This window comes from Oikopleura dioica, chromosome 2 (genome assembly GCF_907165135.1).
Source record: "Oikopleura dioica chromosome 2, OKI2018_I68_1.0, whole genome shotgun sequence".
NCBI lineage: Eukaryota > Metazoa > Chordata > Appendicularia > Copelata > Oikopleuridae > Oikopleura > Oikopleura dioica.
This window is the reverse complement of record NC_137292.1, coordinates 1925350-1946300: the sequence shown is the minus strand read 5'-3', so window position 1 is coordinate 1946300 and position 20951 is coordinate 1925350. Positions and strand designations below refer to the sequence as shown.

Genomic DNA, 20951 nt, shown 5'->3' with positions numbered 1-20951 from the left:
ACTGCTTTTGAGAATTCTAGAGATGGAATTAACAGGTTTAGTAACTTAGCTCTTTGGAACTTACTTGCTACTTTTTTGAGTGGTGGCTCGAATTATAAGAAAAATCGACAAAATATTTAAATTTTTTGATATTTTTTCTGAAATCTGGTTGGCCAAGCGAGTAAACGCTGACATTTGATCGGTCTTTATTTTAAATTAACCCATCCGACCCAAATTTTCAATAAAAAAGACCTCAAAAAAGACGATATTTATTTTATAGATATCTTAACGACAACTTCCAATTTCTCCCATACGAGCATCTAACAGAATTCGACGAATTCACCTCGATTGGATCAAAACTCGACTCCAAAAACTCGCGAATTCTTCCAAAAAACATCCCGGGCGCCCTGTCGCTTTTCAAAAAGCTCAACATCCGCGCACTTCTGTACGACTACTCAAAGATGCAAGACGACTTTGAATTTCAATACCAGGTAAATGGGCTTTATGCGTTTTTTCTTAAGGAATACGGCTGCTTCTGTCTGCCAAATCAGCAAGACAAAGAGATTCTTCATGGACAGCCGGTTGATGAGCTCGATGAAATTTGCAAGAATTTTCAATTATGCAAGAGCTGCTTAGCTACCGGATTTTTAATGTCGAAAAATTTGACCATTTTTGCTGTCTCTCGATTTTCGGGGCTTAACCTAAGCCACGAGAAACGAAAAAGCTTCGAAATCCGCTAAATAGGCTACGACGGGTGTAACATCTCCGAAACCTCTTACGAATGGACCTTGAATAAAGGCGCCCGTGACATTTCTTGTAAAGACCCTCTAAACTCGTGCTCAAGAAATTTATGCGAGTGCGAAGCCGATCTGGCGCGGCAGCTGGTGCAGAAGGCGCACTTGTTCAATCCATCTTATTCGGGAATCAATGTAAGTGTCATCGCCGTCTAAAATTTGTCTCTCTTGAAGGTCTTTTTCTGTATTTATTCTTTCAATTTAGGGTTTTGATCGGCAAGAATCTTGCCGAGCACAGCACGGAAGTCATCAAATACCGACTCAGAAAATGACAACAACAACGACTATTCCTTCCACAACAACTGAGACTATTTCAACAACAACAGCTGATCTTGAGACGTTTTCCTCAAATCCAGATTATTATCAGGCCAGGATACAAATAGAGGGTGTTTTACTTTGTAGGAATTTGCTTTTTATCCTCATAAGTCGACAACAGAGCCAAATACGGTGGCTTTGGAACCCTTCAACTACGATGACCTAAATATTGATATGGAAGAACTGATGGATCTTTTCAATGGCCTGACCGCTACTAGTCCCCCTGTCACGGGAAAGGACGAGCGATCGAAACCCATCAAAATGACATCAGGTAAAAATCATCAGTGGAAATCTTTCTATTATTTTTTGAAGGTGGCAGCTCAAGAATCTTTGGGAAATTTATCGAGGATGCTCCGGTGCTAAAATCAGCATTTTCTGCTCCCAAAATCGAGCTTCCTAAAAAACCATCGGCAACATCACCAACTACTCCAAAAACACCGACAACACCGTTCATCCCTTCTGAGCCAAAGTGCTGCGGGGACTATCCAAATATGAAACTGTACAATCCTGACAGGTAGGAATTCTCTCTGGGCTCAAATTGATTCATTTCAAAGGAGAAAATGCTGTGATGGCCGGATTCGATCGCTGGGGAGCTGTTGAATATTTTTTGATAAAACAATGTTGTAAATAAATCTGCACAAAAATAGCAATTTGCTTCGATTACAAAAATATATTCGCGGGATTTCTTTTTGGCGAGAAGAATAATTAGAAGTCTTAATAATTTATTTGGATATTTATGTACAGTACAAAACAAATTGAAAAGGCAAATGTGCTTCAAATGGCCAATTTTGAAGCACAAGATCCAACTTTCAATTTTCGGGCATGAAAATGTTGCTTTTTAAAATGTTCAAAAATGTGCGATCAAGTTGATCAAGAATATCGTGACCTCACACTTTTGAGCAGCGCGTGTAAAAGGGATGAAACATGCTGGATTCATGTTTAACATCGGGGCTTGAATTGGGTGAGACGATTGACAAATTGGAATTGACGGGTCTTCTTGTTCTTCTCGCAGCGAGCGATGAAGGGAGGATTTGTTGACGCGCCGTTTAGACAGAAAAATCTAAAAGAAAATGAGGAAAAGGACTGATTTTTAAAGACTTACGAGCAGTGAGACTGATCAGGACGCTTGCAAGCTCTTCCGTTCGAGCATTTCGGCTGACAATCGACCCCAATGTGGGGATTTTTCTTGAAAAACTGCCTGAATGCTTGATGCTTTCGAATATTTCGACAGCCCATTCTTGGCTTCTCAGCGTTCGTGAACGGCTGATCACGAGGATGTTGCGTCGCTTTCGTGATTTCAGTTGATTCTTCTTTTGGTTTTGCGTTCTTGATGCATTGGATCGGTGTCCCCTGAAGAGAAAAATCTGAAAGAGAAGAAGTCGTGTTTACTTACAGCGGGTGGGAAGGTTTTTCGAATCGCGACTTTTACACACGTGATCTTCTCGTGGCTAGGAGCGCTTCCTTCCGGACACTTGACCTCGCAGAACTTTCCACCGTCGCAGCTGACACTTGCCAAAGGATCGATACTCTAGAAAAGGAAAGCGTAAGACACGCAAGCTGTTCTCGAGAAATATTACGGGGAAAAGGGAGGAAATCGGTCCACAAGCATTCTTCTTCGTCAGATCCTCACATCTGATGACTCCGGTTTTTGGCGAGGGAGGAAGCCATCTTTGCTTTCGGGGATTGATGCATCGGACTTTCTTCACTGTTGGTGACGTTCCAGCAGAGGTACATGAGAAGGTACACTGTTCAGGTTTTATAAATTTTTCTCTGTTTTCCGACTTTCGAAAATTTAAAACCACAATCCTTATTTGCAGCGCAGTCGATTCTGACATCATTACCAACAACCTTAAAATTGCTCATTAGTTGGACCTTCCCACATAAAAGGTGATTAGTGAAACCAGCGATTATTTATAGTGGAGTAGCTGGGCGGTAATTAGATTAACTGTACGTCCGTCACTGTATTTTGATGGAGGGTCTACTATTTTAGGATTAATTTTACCTGGTATGCGGATCGAACTGCTCCACAACTTGTTCTGGCAAGCATACGCTGGATAGTAGAATCGATCCAGTCGATATATGACGACACCCTAAATATAAAAAAATAATTTTTTGAAATCATGATTGGGCAGTTTTTTTTGATAGAACTTACCGAACATAAATTCCTGGAAATCCAGCCCGGCCGCATCCCTTTCCAAAACTCGTGATTCCGTGCAGCACTGGTTCTCCATTTTCGATGCAAATCAGCGGTCCACCAGAGTCTCCCTGGCACGAGTCAGTTTGATTTCCGCCAAAGCACATCATTTCGTGCTCCTTGAGAACGGACGCTTTGAATATCTTCGAGCATTTCGCATGATTGACGAGAGGAACTGCGGCTTCCATAAGGGTGTCGGGCTGGATCATTTCTCCTTCGGCGAGGGTTCCCCAACCAGCGATGAAACATTCACCTTGGAAATTTTCGTCGATTCTTTTGCTCGGAAGACATGCGGGGCCGATGTTAGCATTGGCCTAAAATTGATGATCTTTCATCCTAGCAAGAGGGATTGCCATACCTTGACATTATCAGAAAGCTGCAACAAGCAAATATCATTGATAAAAGCTCCTCGATGCCCTCCTACATTTCCAAATTGCTCGTGGTTCTGGAAATCAACGATTGTCACCGTCTTCGTGTCTTTTCCGCTTCCATCCAATTTTGTCGTTCCGAATGTGATCGGCTTGCCAATCACACTTGGGCTGCAACAATGGGCCGCGCTCAAAGCCCACCGTTCAGCAATCAAGGTAACTCCGCAATTTCCCTGAAGACTGGCAATCCACTTCCAGTGGTTAGTGTCGACCTGTTGCCCTAGAATGATCCGGTCGAAGAGACCTGCAGTGATCATGCTTCTATAAAGCCGAGAGCCGTATCGATCATCAATCGTATTCGCACTGCAGCGCAAGTTCGGCGCAAAAAGAGCTCCTTTCATCGGCGGCATCGTAGCTGGAGGCGCGTTTTTCGGCGGTGTAAACATTGGCGTCGTAGTTGGCTCGGGCATGATAATTTCATCCTCGAGCGTCGCTGGATCAGCTGGCTGCCCTAGCCAGACAGATTTTTCAATCCAAAGGCGGGAGTTTGCAATTCTGTTGTACACTCCTGGTTTCTTCGGCTGAGCACAGCCGACACCCCAGGAGACAACTCCTTGCAAAACTGGGACATTTCCTTCGACACAAATCAATGGCCCGCCAGAATCTCCTTGGCAAGAATCAGTTCCTCCTTCATCGAATTTTCCAGCGCAAAGCATAGTTTCTTTCTTGTACCAGCTTCCGTACGATTGGCTGGACGAGCAATGGTGATCTGGGATGGTTTCTACTTTCGCTTCCAAAAGTCGTTCCGAGCTCATTCCACCTTGGCTTGTCGCTCCCCAGCCAGCGACAAAACAGCTTGTTCCAGGAGCTGGAACTGTTTTCGCCAAACAAACAGGTTGAATTTTCTCGGTGAAGGGGACGGCTTTGTTGAGTTTTATCAGAGCGACGTCGTTGACCATACTGGTAGGGTTGAAGTCCGGATGGATGAAGAAATGATCTGGAGTGACTTGAATCTCGTCCTCTTCTTGGAACAGTTTTGAGCGATCCCCGAGCGTTACAACCACGTGATTCATGTTTCTCAAGCAATGCGCTGCAGTCACAATCCACTGCTCGTTCAAAATTGCTCCGCCGCAGAGAAACATCTTGTCGACCTTGATTCTAACGATAAACGGCCAGTTTGTTCCAGCAGTGGTCCCGTTGATGATCCGCTCGACCATGAATCGTGAACCACTGTTAGGTACAGTATCGTGACAGATAAGACCCGTAGGGAGGAGGCCATTCGCTGTGTTGGCCTCTGCGAAGTTTTTTGCTGAAAAGAATTTTGAGATGAGGTGCTGAATATGGAATCGTTTTCACGGTCAATGGAAAGGTCACATTTTTCATAGAAAGCGTTACACTGATACTTGATTTTTTTTTGCAAAAATGATATGAAAACCTCATTTGGTGGAAATTATATAGAGTCTTTATTAAAAACCATAATACTACCAATTTTTGTCAAGATAAGAATTTTAATAGAACAGTCATTTGAGTCTCGAACAAAACCATTTTTAGCTGTATTGGTATTAGTTGCACCACCTAATTATGATCAGAAGCGCAAGAACTTGAGCAATTAAGAAAGGTGTAATAAATTTTATATAAGTGACAAGGTCAGCATATAAGTAAAAGTTCTCAAGTTACCTGAAGTAGACCTTTGAGTCCATTGACTAAAGAAATTCGGCCCGAAAGCCTGGGCCCTCGCCGCAAGAAGGGCCCAGCAAAACCCAATCAGTTTCATCCCAAATCAGTCAAATAGTCTCTTCTTTCTCTTTACAATTTTTTTCACCTCCCGGTTGCTAGTGAGTTCGTGGTCCGCCTTCAACCAGGATGTGGACTTCACGAGACAGAAAACATTCCCTAAACGCGGCGCTGGATCTGGCCACGAGGCGCCACCACCACCGAGCAAAACCGACATAATTTCATAGACATGCCTCTCGCAGCCGATTATATTCGTGAATATTAAGACACGCAAATTGAACAAGAACGAAATTTGTCACTTTCGCCATTTAGACTTCATCTTGAGCGAAAATTTCGTAACAAAAAGAAGCTTCGATTACGTTCCAAGATGATTTTTTTCATAAATGGTCGTTTATTTTACAAGTAATTTTCATCAGTTACATCTTCTTCAATCTGCCTAGCAAGTCTGTTCGCCATCATTTCGAGAAGCAAGTCTTGTCGCTAGAATAATGTTATGATTTTTATGGTATTTATGGTGTTTGCTTACCTTTTCGAATTGCTTCTTGTCTCGTTTCTTGTCAGTGAGCTTTTTGCCGAAGATGAACCAGATGCTCACCCCAACGATGTACAAGATTGTCAAGAGGAACGCTAGAATTCCAAAGATATGGAACCAGCCGACGACAAGAAAAGCAAACGCCATAATGAGGACAGCAATTATTGCTGTATAGCATTCTTTCTTTGCTTTTTCTACGGAAAATTTAGAATATGACTTGTTTTATGGTGAGCCTAAATAGTTAGATACACTGTATATACACCGGTATACCTGTAGTATCCCTTATCTTCTTCATCTTCTTCTGAAGCATTACCACTTTCACAGAATCATCGTAATCAACCCCAGCTCCAGCCGCAAAATTCACCTCATTGAAAATATCCTTCGCCTTCTCCAACTCCCACTTCGCCGGAATCGCCATCAGCGGATTCAACAAAGTCGCAAAAACCAAAAAGTCTCCTTCTTCGACCAGCATTTCTTCGTACTGATCCAAAAGCTCCGCCACGCCGTTTTCATAAATCTTTTGGGCTTGTTTTGCGTCTTCTATTTTTGTCATGGGCGGGCTTGAGTAAACAGGAGGGAGATAATTTTGCTGACGCTTTTCGACTTTTGCTTCGTAAATTGCATAGTCAAGCCTTTTTTCTTGTGTTGACATTCGCCTCACCATCTTGCCTGTTGCTTTGTTTCTCTTGTACTTTGATTTTTGAAGATTTTTTTTTGAAGTAATGAGTAATTTCTAATTATCACCACTAATCCTCTAGCGTACCAGAAGTCAAAGGACCGTTGTAAAACGCTTTTATTGCCCTTGGAAGCTCAAGATCAACATTTTTTTCACAGACTTATTTATTTTCAAATTCTATTTTACTTTTGGCAGACAAAAAGGTGATTCGATTATGCAATCAAAACATGTTTGTAACAGCTACTAGCCAGCTTCTTCCGCGCAGAATTCAGCATATTTCTCTTCATCCATCAATTCTTCCAGCTCGCTTTCGTCTGACATCACGATTTTTACAAGCCATCCTTAAAATTTTACTTCAAAATCTAGTTAAATCATCTGAATACCTTCTTCGAAAGGATATCGGTTGACAACAGCAGCATCATCAGCTAGTTCTTCGTTGATTTCAGTTATTTCGCCGCTCACTGGAGAGATGATGTTTCCGACGGATTTGACGGACTCGATGACTCCGATGTCATCTAAAACAAAAATTCTTATCCTATCAAAAAACCTACTTCAAACCTCCTTTTGAAACTTCTTCACCAGTTTCGGGCAGTTCGACGTAAACGATATCACCAAGTGCATCAGCAGCGTGTTGAGAAATGCCAATCAGAGCAACGCCGTTGTCGACCTTGACCCACTCGTGATCATCTGTGAACAAAAGTCCAAAGTGTCTGTGCGTCACTGACAACTGTCGTGTGAACTGGCTCGTGATGAAATTCTATCGAAGAAAAATGGGCGTAAATTGGGATAAGACATAAACTAGGGTTGAGTATTTCATTATATCTTGAATAAGGGTATCACTATACATTTTTTCTTCATAAAAGATCGTCTTCAAAATTGTCTTTTATAAGAATTAAAAATTCATACCTGAACAAATCTTCGAGTAAACAAGCTCATCTTTGAAACAAAAATGTGAAACAGTGAAAATAAAAAAAGGGTTTTTGAGTTTTTTTTCTTGTCGCAATAAAAATGTGTCGAGTGAAATCTCAAAGTGCCAAGAAGAAGAAAAAAAATCTCGTGAAAAGTGGATGGGGCTTGTTGATGAACACCCAAATAAGGGAGCCTGTCTCGACAACGATAAATAAGGGCTTTCCAAAAATGAAAGCCTCGTTAACTTTTATTCCTCATTTTGGAAAATGTTCCTTATTTCCAAATAAGGGCATGGTCGGTTAAATAAAATTTAAACTTGTTCGTGTAAAAAGCATTGCCTGAGTTTAGATCCCATGATATTTATCTTACATGTAGCATGCCTTTCCGGCTATAGTTTCATATCCACCATCTATCTGAGGCGAAAGATGATTTTTCTTCAGTTTTTACTATTTTTCGGAGGTGAATGCGGTCGACCATGCCAATTGGGTGATTTCGATGAGGATCGTTTCGGAAACCCGCTCAATATCTACTCCGGCAGGGGTCTTATCGTCCCTCAGGAAGAGACTTGTCCGTCAGTGTATTTACATCCTTTCAGCTTCCCTTTTCTCCCAACCAGAGACCCGAAATCAAGACCATCTGATTTTTAATTCCAAAAAATTTTTTAGCGATATCGATTTGAAACAAGAATGCGAAGCCTTATGCAGAGCTGAATACAATCGCTGTCGACTTCTGTGTAAAACAGAATATTGCCAATCTATTTGCGAACGAGAATACGCAAGTAAGATTCAAAGTACAGATTCGAGTACGAGAAATATTTCTTGTTTGCCTCGACAATTGCCCTTGTTGAGAAAATTGCCCTAACGGATGTGTCGGTTGCGACAACCCCATTTGCCCTTCATGCGTTGGTGACGACCGATGCCTTGGTATAGAAAACTGTGAGACTTTTCTCGATTCCTGTGAAGTCCGCCCGATAAAAAACAATCAACTGACCAACATCACAGCCTCGGTCAACCACGTCACATCTGTTGATGTCCTCTGCTCTCACTCCGATACAGAATCATACAAAAACTTCGTGCAGATCACTAACGAGTCTCCATCCATCCAGGACACCGTTTCTTCGCTGTTAGCCGCCAACCTGATAACAGAATGACTGTTTCTTTCAACAATCCAGATGCTCCACGATATTATTAAGGAACTAACCCATTCGAATGCGTTCCAGGGGAATGGTACACTATCAAACTCGAGCAGAAACAAATTGAAACGAACAATGCTGTGACCAACATGATTGTTAAAGTCAACGAAAAAGTAATCTACCAGAGACCAACTCGAACCGCCAGAGTTCTAGAAGGAGAAGAACTCAAAGCAGGGTTGGAAATTTTGATTAATTTTTCTGAGCTAAGCTGAGCTGACCTAAGTAAAAATTTCTCTGAGCTGAGCTGAGCTGAGCTGGCCTATTTTGGAGGATTCTGAGCTGAGCTGGCCTTTTTCAGAGGTCATTGAGCGGAGCTGAGCTGAGCAGACCTTTTGTTCAAGAGAGTTGAGCTGAGCAGAGCCTAATTAGAGCTTAGCTGAGCTGATTGAGCTGAGATGAGCTGTTTTTTACTGTTTTTTGGTAGTAAATTGTATTCAAATCATCGAGCTGAGCTAAGATGAGCTAAGTGATAATCGTCTGATCTGAGCTGAGCAGAACAGATCATGTTCGAAAATAATTGAGCTGAGCTGAGCTCAGCTGAGCTCAGCTGAGTGAAAATTGTCTGAGCTGAGCTGAGCTGAGCAGATCAGATCATTTTCCAAAATCACTAAGCTGAGCTGAGCTGCTCAGCTCACTCAGCCAGCTCAGCTCACTCAGCTCAGCAAATTTGCAACTCTGACTCAAAGTGATCGCGTCGAATAAAGATTGGCTCGCTGCTGACGACACTCTTATCAGAATCTTCTTTTATCAGACCTTCCCTTATATTGTAGGATAAAATCAGAAATTCAGCCCCATCTAAACGATATTTTTTTGGAACCCTGCGTTGGCGATGACCCATGCGATGGTAAAGACAACTGCGTGACTTTCTTTGATTCTTGCACGATTAATCCCGTCAAAAACCTTCAACTCGCCAACCTTACCGCGGAAACAATTGAATACGACATATCTGTTGATATGCGCTGCGCCCATGCAGATTCAGACGACTTTATCAACCTCGTGCAAATCACGAATGAATCTGGAGAGGGCAATGCTTCGCGATCAACCTCAAAAGGATCAAAATCACTGTCACATTCAGCAGAGGCACAAATGGAGATTATGGTGGATCATATCCATGGGAGTGCGTTCCAGGCGAATGGTTCACTTTCTTACTAATGCAAAGACTTTATGTAAATAATCCGCGATGGACGGATGTTTTTATTCGTCGCGACGGCGAATATTATCATTTTGACGATTACTATACCGACTACGTTCTGGTTGGCGAATTCAAAGCTATGGCTTCGAATAGAGATATTAGCGCCGCTGAGGATACCCTTATTCGAAACTTCTACTTAAAGTACTGAAATTCAGTCCTACCCTTGAAATCAAGAGCTATGATTCCTACTGCCTTTTATAATGAGCAAGCGAAATAAAGAATAATCTCAGTAAAAGTTGACTTTTATCAAGGCCATTAACATATTTTCCTGTAGAAAAAAAGCATTATTTGAGCTCTTCATCATCACGCTTCAATAAATCAAAGCTTTCCCATGCGAAAAATTGTACTCGGAAGTTCCAGAAGAATTTTAATTGCAGTTTCTCATTGGCAAAATTTGAGAAAAATATAAGTGGGCTGCAATTTTCCACATTTCTTGCGCTACATTTTTATTCCCATCAAATTTAAAGTCATCTATTTCGAAGGAAACGATTCTGAATCAAGAGCAGTATTTTCGGATCTTCGGGGCTGAGTGGCTCAATAATAACCTTCTCAAAATACAGTAAATACGCCCAATTCAGTCAGAATAAAATTATCCCCGATTTCCTATTTTTAGCGGTGGAGCTATTAAAAGATCGAACTTCAAGACGTCGGTCCGTGCCTCAATGAGATGGAAAAATTCGTCGCGGTTCCGCTACTTTCGGAAATTAATCATTCTCTTGATAAATTGCTGGAAAGGGGAGATTCTGACACAGATATCTTATCTTACGGTGTCCTTTTTTGCCTGGAATTAGCGAAGTTAAATCTGCTCATAAATCATAGATCTACGGCTCATTTTCTTGCTGAAATGATTGGTGAAAACGATAGTTGGAAATAAGCCTACCGATAGTTTACCACAGGTGCCGCGAAATTCGTAAAAACCATCGATTTACCAGGCGATTCCCAAATAGCGCCATAAATCTTAAAAATCGTCAAGAATCAAGTCCCAATACATGTATTTGATATTTACTTTCTTCGCTCGAAATGAAAGATGATTCTTGCGAAAAAGCATAAAAACAAAAAAATCCTTAACTTCTCATTACACGGGCGCGCGACTAAGCGCTCAAAACACGGGGTCCAATTATTGGACCACAATGCATTATCCAGCCCCGCGCGGCGCGCCAAATTCAGAGTGTGAAAAATAGCGCTCAGGACTTTTGGCTCTAATTGACGTTTCCGTCAAGTAAAAAAGCTCGTAAATTCATTGCTAGAAAGCTTGAACCTTCTTTTATAAAAATTTTTAATTGCAAATCGAAAAATCAGCTCTGATTTTCCACCAAAGAGTGAAAGAGAAATCTGGCGCAAAACGCCACCACTTTTGAGTTTTCATTCGAAATTTCTCACAGTGGTTCGTTTCCGTCCTGTCAACTCACATTACAAAATTCAGGTCAAAAAGATTACTAGAATTGGAATTACAGGGGGTCAAAGTCGCCGTGGTCCAATGATTGGACCACGTGTATTGAGAAGTTAATAATTTTCACCACCTCTGAATATATTTTTTTTTTGTTTCTTTTTTCGGCAAAATTGTTGACGTCCATAAATAAGTTTTATGCCATGAATCAGATAAAGATGTCGTTAGATGGTTGTTTCAAGCTAAATATTCCACTTAGTTACAATTTTTAAATGAAACACGACCAGACAGCACTTTTGAGCCCGCTTTCGATGTAAACCCAAAGAAAACAAAGAGTAGCCAGCCTTATCCCGCCATTTCGCGCGAGTGTTACATTTACCAAAATACACCTGCGAGATAATTACAATGATGACCCATTTTAAGGCCGGCCCTTTTAAGGCCACTTTTTCTTCGTATATGAAAATGTTTTCTTTGTTTTGCCAACCTTGATTGTTGCTTTTCTACTTAAATGTTGCAGGGATTGCTACGTCTCTGATCTTGCGGACAACAAAGAAAAAGACGGAAAAGAATCCGAAGAATCGGGGGAAAATATTCATCAATAAAGACTTTCGAATGGACCGCAAAATTATATTTTTGCACCTTTCCAAAATATTTCTTCTTTGAATAAAATCAATTATTGCTAATTCTGCATAAAAATTCTTCGCCAAGCCAATTCAGGCTATAGACTACACAAGGATAGATGCAAAAAAAGAAAGCTTATTCGGGCTCGGCGAAAATATAGCTTGGGTTAGGGGTAAAGAAAAAGAAACAAATAGTCATTTCTCTTAATTCTTATATATGGATAGGTTGATTATTGTTGGAATCATTTCGACAACTGCGTGGTGTTGTCAAAAAGCTGCTTTGTTTGTGGTTTTGTATTATAGGAAGAAAGCCAAAACTCAGGAGAAAATATTCCATTGACTGCTCGATAAAAGTTTACACTAAAAAAATTTTTATAACATGAGTTTTTTCATAACAAAAACAACATTTTCCGAATCAGATGCGATTTATTCAAAGAAGGTATTTTCTGATGAAAAACAGAGAAAAATCAGAAAGTTAAATTTGAATTTGTTGACAACGATTCGTCATTTTTCTTGGCGCTTAGTTTCCGCAGTTCATCTGCTTGAGCTTTCGGGTGACGATCTGGTTATGCTGCCGCTGTATGAGTCTGGTCAATTTGATTGGATTGTATTCGGCGTCGGGCATGCAGACGTAGGAGTCGGTGAAGGACGCGAGAGAGGCGAAAAGGCCTTGCAATTCCACGCAACCGTCGGCAGAGTCGATAGGTGAGACGAAAGTTGAGTGATCGTTCGAGCCAGCAGGGAAGTTGCAGGCATCGGCGGAAGAGAAGGAGTTGAGCTTTTGCATCTTGGCGAAGAAATCGTTGAATCGAGCAAGCTTCTTGGATGCAAGGACCGAGTTGGCACCTAGGCCAGGGAGAGCGGCGTAGAAGTCGTTGACGACGGTGCCCAAAGCAGCAGCAGCGGCTTCGATCTGGCCCCAAGCTTCGGCTGGAGAAAGAGTAGCTGGAGCCGCTGGTGCAGGTGGGATGCAGACCGTGGCCATATCATCTCCATCAGCGTAAATGCAGATTTCGAAACCCCTCATAGCGTATGAGTCATCGGAGACAAAGCTGATAGATCCGGTGTTTCCGTTGATAGTCTGCGCAGGCATGCCACTTTTACTGTGGTTAGGAGGGGAGGTGCGAGATTCCAGACCGAGAGCGGTCTCAGCCTCTCGCCTTCGTCGCGATGCCCAGCCGCAGTAGCTCGATTGGTTTCCAGCGCCATCGTCGAGGATGACCGCGTCACAAAGGCATTCATCGCACTTCTCGACGGCGAACTTATTGGGAAAGATGTGGAAGCTGGTGACCGATTCTGGGAATTGGATTTTCCAGACGCAGTTCATGTTTTTGTAGTAGAAACCATTTTCATCCTGAGGAGGGAGGAGTAGCTGTGACCCGGTGATTATTCCGCCGCACGTTGCATCCGCTGGAAAATCATTATCGACGTAGTCGGCACTAGCGTATGAGGTCGAGTATGCAGAGGCAGATGCAATGGATGCAATAATGAGCTAAATAAATTTTTATTTATGTCGCATAAAAATTATCTCTGATTTTTACCTTCATTTCTTTTTATCCTGATGTTTTATCAGAAAAAGAGACTCGTTGAGATCTGCCCGTATTCATGAAAACTCTCGATTTTATTTCTTTCGACTCGGAGCGCCGCTGCTGGTCGGCGCTAGAAAACCATGCTGATCATCGCATGGTTTAAAGTTACAGTATGAAGAATTTTTAAGGCCGATTTTTGGATGACATCGAATTTCAAAAGTGGCCTTAAAATGGATATTTTTTGTCTCAAGTCAGATGACAACAAATTTTGAAGACCGATCGGATTTTTTTTGACGGAAGAGGTGAAATTCCATCTTTATTTTCGATTTCTCCAAAAGAAAGAATTCAAAAAAGCAATGCCTGACCCCCATTTGAAATTTTGACCTTTTCCCGCTGTGTTCTTTGGGTCAGGGAAGGAGGAAGACATTTGCATTTTTAGCGGCATTCACGAAAATGGATTATTTAGGCGGCGAAATATACAATTGCGCGATTTGTGCAAAGGGGTTAAATTTGGCATGTCCGATTTATTTCGGCGGAAGCTGCTTGAAAATGAAGGGATGAACTTTCTCGCCAGAATCGGATGATAAACAATCATGAAATTTACGACCTCCGAAAATTTAACTTCCGATTTTTTCTCGAGAAAAATACTCAAATCAGCTGAACCCAACAAAGCATGAAAAAGAAGCAGCACGCGTGTTCGACTAGGCTTGACTGAAGAAAAGCACTTGCAGGAAAGAAAGCTGCAACCTTGTAATCCAAACAGATGCAGCAAGTGTGTCCGCTTGTTCTCGATATCCGATTAGCAAATTACACCGGAAACGACTAGTCACGTGACCAAGTGGTTAACCAAACATATCTGATCCTGGACCAGAAGTCACGAGCGATTTCCTTCCTCAAAAGTCGAGAAGCCGCTTGCGGCTTCGAGCTAAATTATATTTTAGCCGCACGAAGCGCGGCTTTTTTTCGCTCGAAGCGGCAAGCGGCTTTTCGATTCTTAGTTTTTTTCATTTGATTGAGAATTTGGACATCCGAGAATATTATTAATGGGAAGCGAGACCGCCTTCTGTTACCATCGCGTTATTGAAAATAAGCATCGTCATAGAATGTCAATTTGACCGACTTGAGACGGATGAGCAAAATTGTCGTCATCAGAATATATTGAAGGTTATTGATCGCTAGCAAGTTGATTGAGATCAATGGAAAGGACTCAGGGACTAGCGTTAATGATGATATAAGGTGACACGTGACTTCTGCACTTGGATTCGAACCAGATCAGAATTGGCTTCGGGCGAGTTTCAGCGGGACCTAATTGCTTTTTTTTGGTCAAAAAGAAACCTCATTTTTGCTGGCAAAAACAAATATCCATTCTTTCAGATGGTAATCAAGACATCTTTTGATCCCTAAAACGCCTTTCCCCGAAAATGATAAATATCGATGCGTGCCAAAATTGCCCCATTTCTACCGTCGGCCTCCTCTGATCTCTCTTCTGATTTGTTGTCGCTTGTTTCACTTTTCTAAGAACTACAGGCTTATTGACATGTCACGTGATATGGCATCAAACCTTTTGACCTGAAACTGACACTCATTGCTTGTTTGCTGTTTGCTGTTTTTCCAGTCTGAAAGACTTGCTTTTTCAAGCAGCGGAAAAAAGAAACATTGAAAAATTCAAAATTGAAAGTTTTTCTCGAAAGAAATTTTTGGTGGTAAGTAAATTGGCGACTTCCGACATTGCGGTGGATAAAAAGGTCAGAAGACGTTATATAAACACGACGCGTTTCCGAGAGTCTTCGAAAACTCGATACATCCGGACTTCTGAAGGGTTATAAAAGGGGAGTACTAATCCGCTGAGAAGGAGGGAGGAAACATGGGCTGTTTTGGGTTCAAAAAGATTCTTGGAAAAAAAAAAGAAATTCATTCCGACGTCATAAAATACCGTTTTTCAGTATTATTTTGTACTTAAATATTAATTATCAGGTGAATGCTTTTACTGAATTGCCTCTGTAAATCATTACAAATCTCTAATTTTATTGGCGGAGATACAATTTTATTTAAATTATAAAAATAAGTTATAAGTCTCAATTTTGTGGTTTCTTAAAATGACAAAATGAATAATGTTATTCTAAAACAAATCCTTTGATTTTATTGTCGGAGCTACTATTTTATTTAAATTATAAAAATGAGTAATTTGACTCAATTTTATGGTTTCTTAAAATGGCAAAATGAAGAATTTTATTCTAAGAAAAATCCAATAGAGATACATGAAAATCACTTCAAAAAATAATTCAATTTTATAGAAGCACATGCTTTCTATTCACCCATCTTTTCATCAATTCTGAACAGTACATACAGTAAATCTGATCCAGTTTGATACAGTGTTCTTTTCTTCTTGTTCAACAGGGCGCGGGTCAAATTGCCGATTCTGGATCTTGTGACTCGGCAGCGCCGTCAAGTTTGGCGCCGGGCAGGATAAAAATAGAAAATTCTTCAAATCCCCATATATCCACAGTTCTTATTGATCCACAAAATTATTTATAGGAAGGAAAGACTTTTGAGAAAACAGAAAAAAATTATGATAAATCCAAACCAGAGCAGCGTAGAGACGCCGAGAAGCAGCAAATTGAGAAGATATTCGTTAATGATTGAAAGTAAGTAAATTTAAAACAGGTCACAAGGCCAGATCTATCTGAAAGTAAAAAAAGATGTGTAGACATGTTCAAGAGTGTATGAAAGGTTAGCTAGCTTATCTGCTCTATTTTTTGGCCCTTGACTTCAAAAAAGATGGTTTTTTCCGAAAAGTTCAAGTTAAAAAATTCTCGACTCAAAAAAAATTTTTTTTCAAAAAAGAGATTTTTTTAAGAAAAATAAAAATGTTTGATTTTCTCTTTGCCCAACAAAATTTCAGAGATTTTGAATTTCATCAAAAAAGTAGGAAAAGTAGTCAGAAAAAAGGAGTTAGCTTGTTTTTTTCGCTTCCATGTGATAATTATTTATTTTAGGAAAAAAGACCTTCCTCTTGGAAAAAATCGGCGTCCGTCCGAAACCCCGGCGCCGCACCAGCTGCGTCAACCTCGTGCGCGACTTTTCCGCTTCGCATCCGAACTGCTACCAGCTGGTGAACTCTTCAAGCTCATCCTCTCAACTGCCAAAAAGTCCCTCTGTAGAAGAGGCCTCCAAGATCAGGAATCTTACTCTCCTCCTTCACGACGAAAATTGCCGGCAAATTTTCAAGGCGTTTTTGACCAAAGAACATTCGGCCGAAAATCTTGAGTTTTGGGTTGCTGTTGATAGATATCGGTAAGAAATCAATTGTTTTCGAAAGTCAATCTCCTTACCAATTTTTTCAGAAAAGAAGATCTATCAAAAGCGCTGTCAATCTTCAATCGTTTTCTCGCCCCCGGCGCTCCGGACGAGGTCAACATCGAGTCAAACCTAATCAGCCAGATTCGCGATTCGCTCGCCTCGGGGCACGCCGCCGCCAATATCTTTGACGACGCCAAATACAGCATTTTCTTATTGATCAAACGCGACAGCTACAGAAGATTCAGAAGATGGTACGATGCCCATCACTTGTAAAGTAAAAAATAGAGCCGGTTCAGCTATTTAAATTTCCAATTCTAGAATTTTCTTTTTATCTTGCTTTTTTAAATTTTTTTTTGATAGAAAAAATTTCAATCAAACTCGTTCGCTGCTTAGCCTGTACATTACTTTATCTAAAATATATTAAATAAACTTATTTTCTTTGTTTTCTTGTATTTTGAAAATCATTCCATGGCGACCTTGGATAGGAAAATTTTCAGATGTATTTTTGACGTAATGTTCAAATAATTCTCACACTTGGCCAAATGTCACTGTGGTTGCAAGCAGAAGTAGGGTGTCGAGGGCCGGAAGAACTGATACGACCTTCAGATTTTTTCGATGATTCGGGCTTTTCAAGGACTTTTGCTCTTAAAAAATTTTCATCATCAATAATGAGGATCTTGATTAGGTTTTTTCATATTTTGTTGATTTCCTTGTCTATTTGTGGTTTTTAAGCGCTACGGTTTTTATCATTTTTAGTGCGAAAAAGTTTAACTACCCGTCTCGACGCCATTTTTGATGATCGAAAGTGCCACTTGAACGAAATCAAGACAAAACTCAGTTTCGAAAACTGTAAATTTTTTTTTCTCATTTTCAATTTTATTATTTGCGGATTTGATAGCCGCCGCGGAGCTTGTTTTTCGCATTTTTGATGGTGATTAATTTAAATAAAAAATCATTTCGATTCCTTTCTGTGCTTCATTTTGTGAGGGAAGATAACAAGGACCGGCCCTGCTGGTCCGGTAGGAGCAGAACCAATTTATTTTACTGAATAAAATTTATTTAAAAAGGAGGCTTATGACGAAGGTAATTAACTAATTTTTATGAAATTCAAAAGTGCACCTTTCAATTTTTGGCAACTTGAGTTCTCATTTCTCAATTCGTTCATAATTCAGCAGATAAATGGTATGTACCCGTAAAAATGTTATGAGGCGCTCTCGTCTTTCAGGTTTGTCAGAAAGAGCGGTTCTCGCTTTTATAATAAACGAGCCGGAGAAATAATCTTTTGTTTTCCCGCAAAACCAGAGGATAGAAACGAAAATCGGTGAAGACATAGAGGAGGGTCAATTATGAGACTGCTGGCGTTAGCGAATTTTGGTAATTTTTTGAAAGCGAAAATGAGTCAAAAGGAATTTACGACTTCCAAAACTATTTTTATGGCCGTTGAAAAATAAAAGATTTTTTTAGCTTTCGCGAGTAAGATTCAGGCGACGGAATTTTGGGTCAACAACTATGACTCCAGCGCCACTATCCCTTGCGGAAATCTTCGATCCCTCGGAGATGTCAGTCGAATTAGCTGGCGAAGAATCAAGCTAGAAGATCAAGAGGCGGAAGGAATCAAACTTGGAGAAGTCGGGGGAAGTCGGGATGCAGAAATATCTGAGAACATTCTTGGCTTCAAAATTGGATTCAAAGGAGAATTGAAAATCAATAAAAAAGAGCTCAAAGAAGATGGATTTTCGCCGGAAGACATTGCTTTTTACAGATGCAGAGTAGTAATGAGAGACGATGAGGAAATAATCGAGACGAACTACAAACTGCTGGTGAATTTTTTGCTCGATAGGGACAATTTAAGCCCGATAGTCAGACGTAAGTTCAAGCGAATAGAATTTTTTAATTTGCAAAAAATCATTTTTTATTTAGACAAAAGACTTGGCGAACGGGGGAAAAAGCAGTACAAGGAAAATATAAAATACAACATCGCGGAATGCGAGTCGAAAGTGGCGGGGCCAGATCCAGCGGTTCTCGTCTGGAAAGCTTTCGATGAGTTTGGCCGAAACATCAGCGACAGTAATCAATTCGGCGCTTGCAAAGTTAGCGATTCCGAATTTGGCGACAGCAATTTTTGCGGCAAAACGACAGGTGATATTTTTTGCTCGAAAAAATAAGTTTGATGATTGTTTTTTTAGATTTTTTGAGCATCGACAAAAAAGACAAGCGAAAAATGCAGACAACGACTTTACCACTTGCTTTTGACGCTGAAGATGGAAGCGGGCTGACCAGTAGTTTTGATCGAACATACTTTATCTGTGAGGCGCACTACAAAGAAGCGATTGATGGCGAATTGGAGGAATTTGTCGAGATTTCCAGGTGGCCAAAAGGAGATGAGCTCGTCCGAGTATTACGTAAGAGCTGAAATAGGGGGATGAAAACGGTTGAACAAATTCTAGATCCGGTGAAAACCGTTGAAATCCTCGTCAATGGCGAGTCGATTAAAGCTGCGGTGCTTGACATCAGCTACGATCTTCCCAAAATGACATGCGATTCGGACGGATTCGACAACGATAGCGAAAATATTGTGATGGAGGAACCACTTGATCCGCCTAAAGGGTTTATCCGAGTCAGGTGCAAAGCCAGAAATGGGAGGAATGAAGGAAATTGGATCGTGCAAGAATTTGACTTCGTCAAAGCCAGTAAGTCTAAGAGAACAAAATTCATGAAAATTTTTTTTTAGAAATTTCCGAACCGACGATTACCAGTGAGCATCATGGGATGTTCGTCAACGTTGAAGCCTCCTTCGAACCGATCAAAGCGGATTTGATGACAAAAGTCTTCAGCTGCAAGAACTCCCCGCCAGAATCAGGAAAGAAAGGAGTCGAGGAAAACGAACGTATGTACGAATACCTGCTCGATAATTGCGAACAAGGAAGAGCGACGAAAGAAGGGCACAAGCACTACATCAGTCGGCAAGTTTCAAAAGGTGAGGAAAAGGGATATTTTGGAAGATCTTACGCAATGATTTTGTTAAGAGTATCAATTGCTTTACACTGTTGCAATTCTGGAAGTCCTCGATCCGTACGGAAACACCGGACGAATTTATAATTATGCGCCGCCAGGCGGAAACATTCGACAACAGGCGCAAATTGAAGAAGAAGAGGGAGAATTTCCAATCAAAGCCACTTTCACCAAAATGCAAGTTTTTCTCCTTACTCTCAATTTAATCAATTTTCAGGCCTCTGCTAGACAACTGGCGATCCGGACGTGCTCGAAGACGAACGTCTCAACTTATCGATTTTATGGTGGCGTTTTTTTACGACGAGGAAAGAAAAGAGCTCGTGGAGATTTCTGACGACGTCAAAATCGAGTCGGAAGATGAAAAGACTGGAGAATTCGAAGTCGTCATGGATCCGATGCCCGAAGAGCCAGGCCACTACATCGTGAGTCCACTTTTTTGAGCATTAAATCGCTGATTTGTTTAGATTTGCTACGACTTTGCGGATGAAATCGACGCGCAAAAATACAATGGTTCTGAGTACGACTTTATTCACGACGATCTGCTCGAAAATTATTTCGAATTCTGCCAGTTTTTTTACAAACCCAAGTTTCCCTGGTGGATCATTTTTATGCTTTTGGCGATCTTTTTGTCCGCCGCGCTCGTCTATTTCCTTTACAAACATCCTGAATATTTCCGATGCGAGAAGGAAAATGGCGAAGTCGATTATGAAGGTAAGGGTGGACACAGCTTAAAACCAGCAAGGAATTTTCAGAGGGGCAAAACATCGCGAATATACCGGACTCTCTTTCCCGAAAATCTTCCGTTTCTTCAAGTTCATCCAGTTCTTCAAGTTCTTCAAGCTCCTCAAGCTCATCTGACTCCTCCGCCGACAGAGGCAAATCTAGAATCCAAAAAGACTCCGCCGGGGTTGTTTTCCCCACCAACTTCGGTTCACAAAGTCAAAAGCAACGAAAACCGTCGGTAGGCCCATCTTTAGGAGCCGTCGAAAAATCAAGACGAGCAAACTCCGATGCAAGAGAAGAGTTTGACTTTGTTCAAGCTGCTGAAACAACGGTAAATCATAGTATCTTTGAAAAATGTCAATTTTGATTTTTAGCCGCTGAAATGAGCTGAAATAAGCCGACACTGTTAGAAACGAGAGTAAATGAAAAAGTTCAAAATCAAAAGTTTAATAAAATAAATGTATTTTTCGTCCAAAAATTTTTTCCTCAATTTCA

General features: G+C 40.9%; 6 protein-coding genes across 6 annotated transcripts; 3 read left to right on the top strand and 3 right to left on the bottom strand.

Moving 5' to 3' along the window:
• Positions 1–1153: 1153 nt before the first annotated feature.
• LOC145699593 (uncharacterized) lies at positions 1154–1738 on the top strand. The gene is made up of 3 exons (XM_081776871.1): positions 1154–1359; positions 1401–1602; positions 1643–1738. The coding sequence occupies exons 1-3, from the start codon at positions 1263–1265 to the stop codon at positions 1686–1688; spliced, it is 345 nt and encodes a 114-aa protein (XP_081632997.1). The 5' UTR covers positions 1154–1262; the 3' UTR covers positions 1689–1738.
• Positions 1739–1793: 55 nt separating this feature from the next.
• LOC145699545 (transmembrane protease serine 9-like) lies at positions 1794–5507 on the bottom strand. The gene is made up of 9 exons (XM_081776811.1): positions 5328–5507; positions 3641–4959; positions 3241–3596; positions 3091–3178; positions 2897–2936; positions 2666–2835; positions 2482–2616; positions 2191–2438; positions 1794–2148 (listed from the first exon to the last, which is right to left on the bottom strand). Exons 1-9 carry the CDS (start codon positions 5422–5424, stop codon positions 2028–2030), a joined length of 2574 nt encoding a protein of 857 aa, XP_081632937.1. The 5' UTR covers positions 5425–5507; the 3' UTR covers positions 1794–2027.
• A 266-nt stretch (positions 5508–5773) lies between these two features.
• Positions 5774–6738, bottom strand: LOC145699575 (uncharacterized). The gene is made up of 3 exons (XM_081776852.1): positions 6187–6738; positions 5911–6110; positions 5774–5864 (listed from the first exon to the last, which is right to left on the bottom strand). The coding sequence occupies exons 1-3, from the start codon at positions 6578–6580 to the stop codon at positions 5781–5783; spliced, it is 678 nt and encodes a 225-aa protein (XP_081632978.1). The 5' UTR covers positions 6581–6738; the 3' UTR covers positions 5774–5780.
• Positions 6739–6744: 6 nt separating this feature from the next.
• On the bottom strand, positions 6745–7633 carry LOC145699581 (glycine cleavage system H protein-like). The gene is made up of 4 exons (XM_081776858.1): positions 7499–7633; positions 7151–7349; positions 6976–7107; positions 6745–6933 (listed from the first exon to the last, which is right to left on the bottom strand). The coding sequence occupies exons 1-4, from the start codon at positions 7526–7528 to the stop codon at positions 6836–6838; spliced, it is 459 nt and encodes a 152-aa protein (XP_081632984.1). The 5' UTR covers positions 7529–7633; the 3' UTR covers positions 6745–6835.
• An 8302-nt stretch (positions 7634–15935) lies between these two features.
• Positions 15936–17114, top strand: LOC145699578 (regulator of G-protein signaling 21-like). The gene is made up of 3 exons (XM_081776854.1): positions 15936–16066; positions 16418–16715; positions 16766–17114. Exons 1-3 carry the CDS (start codon positions 15991–15993, stop codon positions 16992–16994), a joined length of 603 nt encoding a protein of 200 aa, XP_081632980.1. The 5' UTR covers positions 15936–15990; the 3' UTR covers positions 16995–17114.
• Positions 17115–18067: 953 nt separating this feature from the next.
• LOC145697561 (uncharacterized) lies at positions 18068–20930 on the top strand. Its single transcript, XM_081774782.1, has 11 exons — positions 18068–18095; positions 18186–18587; positions 18642–18860; positions 18908–19123; positions 19169–19411; positions 19453–19698; positions 19748–19910; positions 19951–20155; positions 20198–20444; positions 20486–20787; positions 20831–20930. Exons 1-11 carry the CDS (start codon positions 18068–18070, stop codon positions 20840–20842), a joined length of 2283 nt encoding a protein of 760 aa, XP_081630908.1. The 3' UTR covers positions 20843–20930.
• Positions 20931–20951: the final 21 nt, after the last annotated feature.

Coding starts and splice junctions, on each gene's coding strand:
- LOC145699593 (XM_081776871.1), top strand. CDS start 1,263: ATGGAAGAACTGATGGATCTTTTCAATGGCCTGACCGCTACTAGTCCC. Junction 1,360..1,400: donor ACCCATCAAAATGACATCAG/GTAAAAATCATC, acceptor TATTTTTTGAAG/GTGGCAGCTCAAGAATCTTT. Junction 1,603..1,642: donor AAACTGTACAATCCTGACAG/GTAGGAATTCTC, acceptor TTCATTTCAAAG/GAGAAAATGCTGTGATGGCC.
- LOC145699545 (XM_081776811.1), bottom strand. CDS start 5,424: ATGAAACTGATTGGGTTTTGCTGGGCCCTTCTTGCGGCGAGGGCCCAG. Junction 4,960..5,327: donor GACTCAAAGGTCTACTTCAG/GTAACTTGAGAA, acceptor AATTCTTTTCAG/CAAAAAACTTCGCAGAGGCC. Junction 2,937..3,090: donor CAGTTCGATCCGCATACCAG/GTAAAATTAATC, acceptor AGCAATTTTAAG/GTTGTTGGTAATGATGTCAG.
- LOC145699575 (XM_081776852.1), bottom strand. CDS start 6,580: ATGGTGAGGCGAATGTCAACACAAGAAAAAAGGCTTGACTATGCAATT. Junction 6,111..6,186: donor GAAGATAAGGGATACTACAG/GTATACCGGTGT, acceptor AATTTTCCGTAG/AAAAAGCAAAGAAAGAATGC. Junction 5,865..5,910: donor ACAAGAAGCAATTCGAAAAG/GTAAGCAAACAC, acceptor ACATTATTCTAG/CGACAAGACTTGCTTCTCGA.
- LOC145699581 (XM_081776858.1), bottom strand. CDS start 7,528: ATGAGCTTGTTTACTCGAAGATTTGTTCAG. Junction 7,108..7,150: donor TGAAGAAGTTTCAAAAGGAG/GTTTGAAGTAGG, acceptor TTTTTGTTTTAG/ATGACATCGGAGTCATCGAG. Junction 6,934..6,975: donor CCGATATCCTTTCGAAGAAG/GTATTCAGATGA, acceptor TAAAATTTTAAG/GATGGCTTGTAAAAATCGTG.
- LOC145699578 (XM_081776854.1), top strand. CDS start 15,991: ATGATAAATCCAAACCAGAGCAGCGTAGAGACGCCGAGAAGCAGCAAA. Junction 16,067..16,417: donor ATATTCGTTAATGATTGAAA/GTAAGTAAATTT, acceptor TATTTATTTTAG/GAAAAAAGACCTTCCTCTTG. Junction 16,716..16,765: donor GTTGCTGTTGATAGATATCG/GTAAGAAATCAA, acceptor CAATTTTTTCAG/AAAAGAAGATCTATCAAAAG.
- LOC145697561 (XM_081774782.1), top strand. CDS start 18,068: ATGAGACTGCTGGCGTTAGCGAATTTTG. Junction 18,096..18,185: donor GCTGGCGTTAGCGAATTTTG/GTAATTTTTTGA, acceptor AGATTTTTTTAG/CTTTCGCGAGTAAGATTCAG. Junction 19,124..19,168: donor TGAGCTCGTCCGAGTATTAC/GTAAGAGCTGAA, acceptor AACAAATTCTAG/ATCCGGTGAAAACCGTTGAA.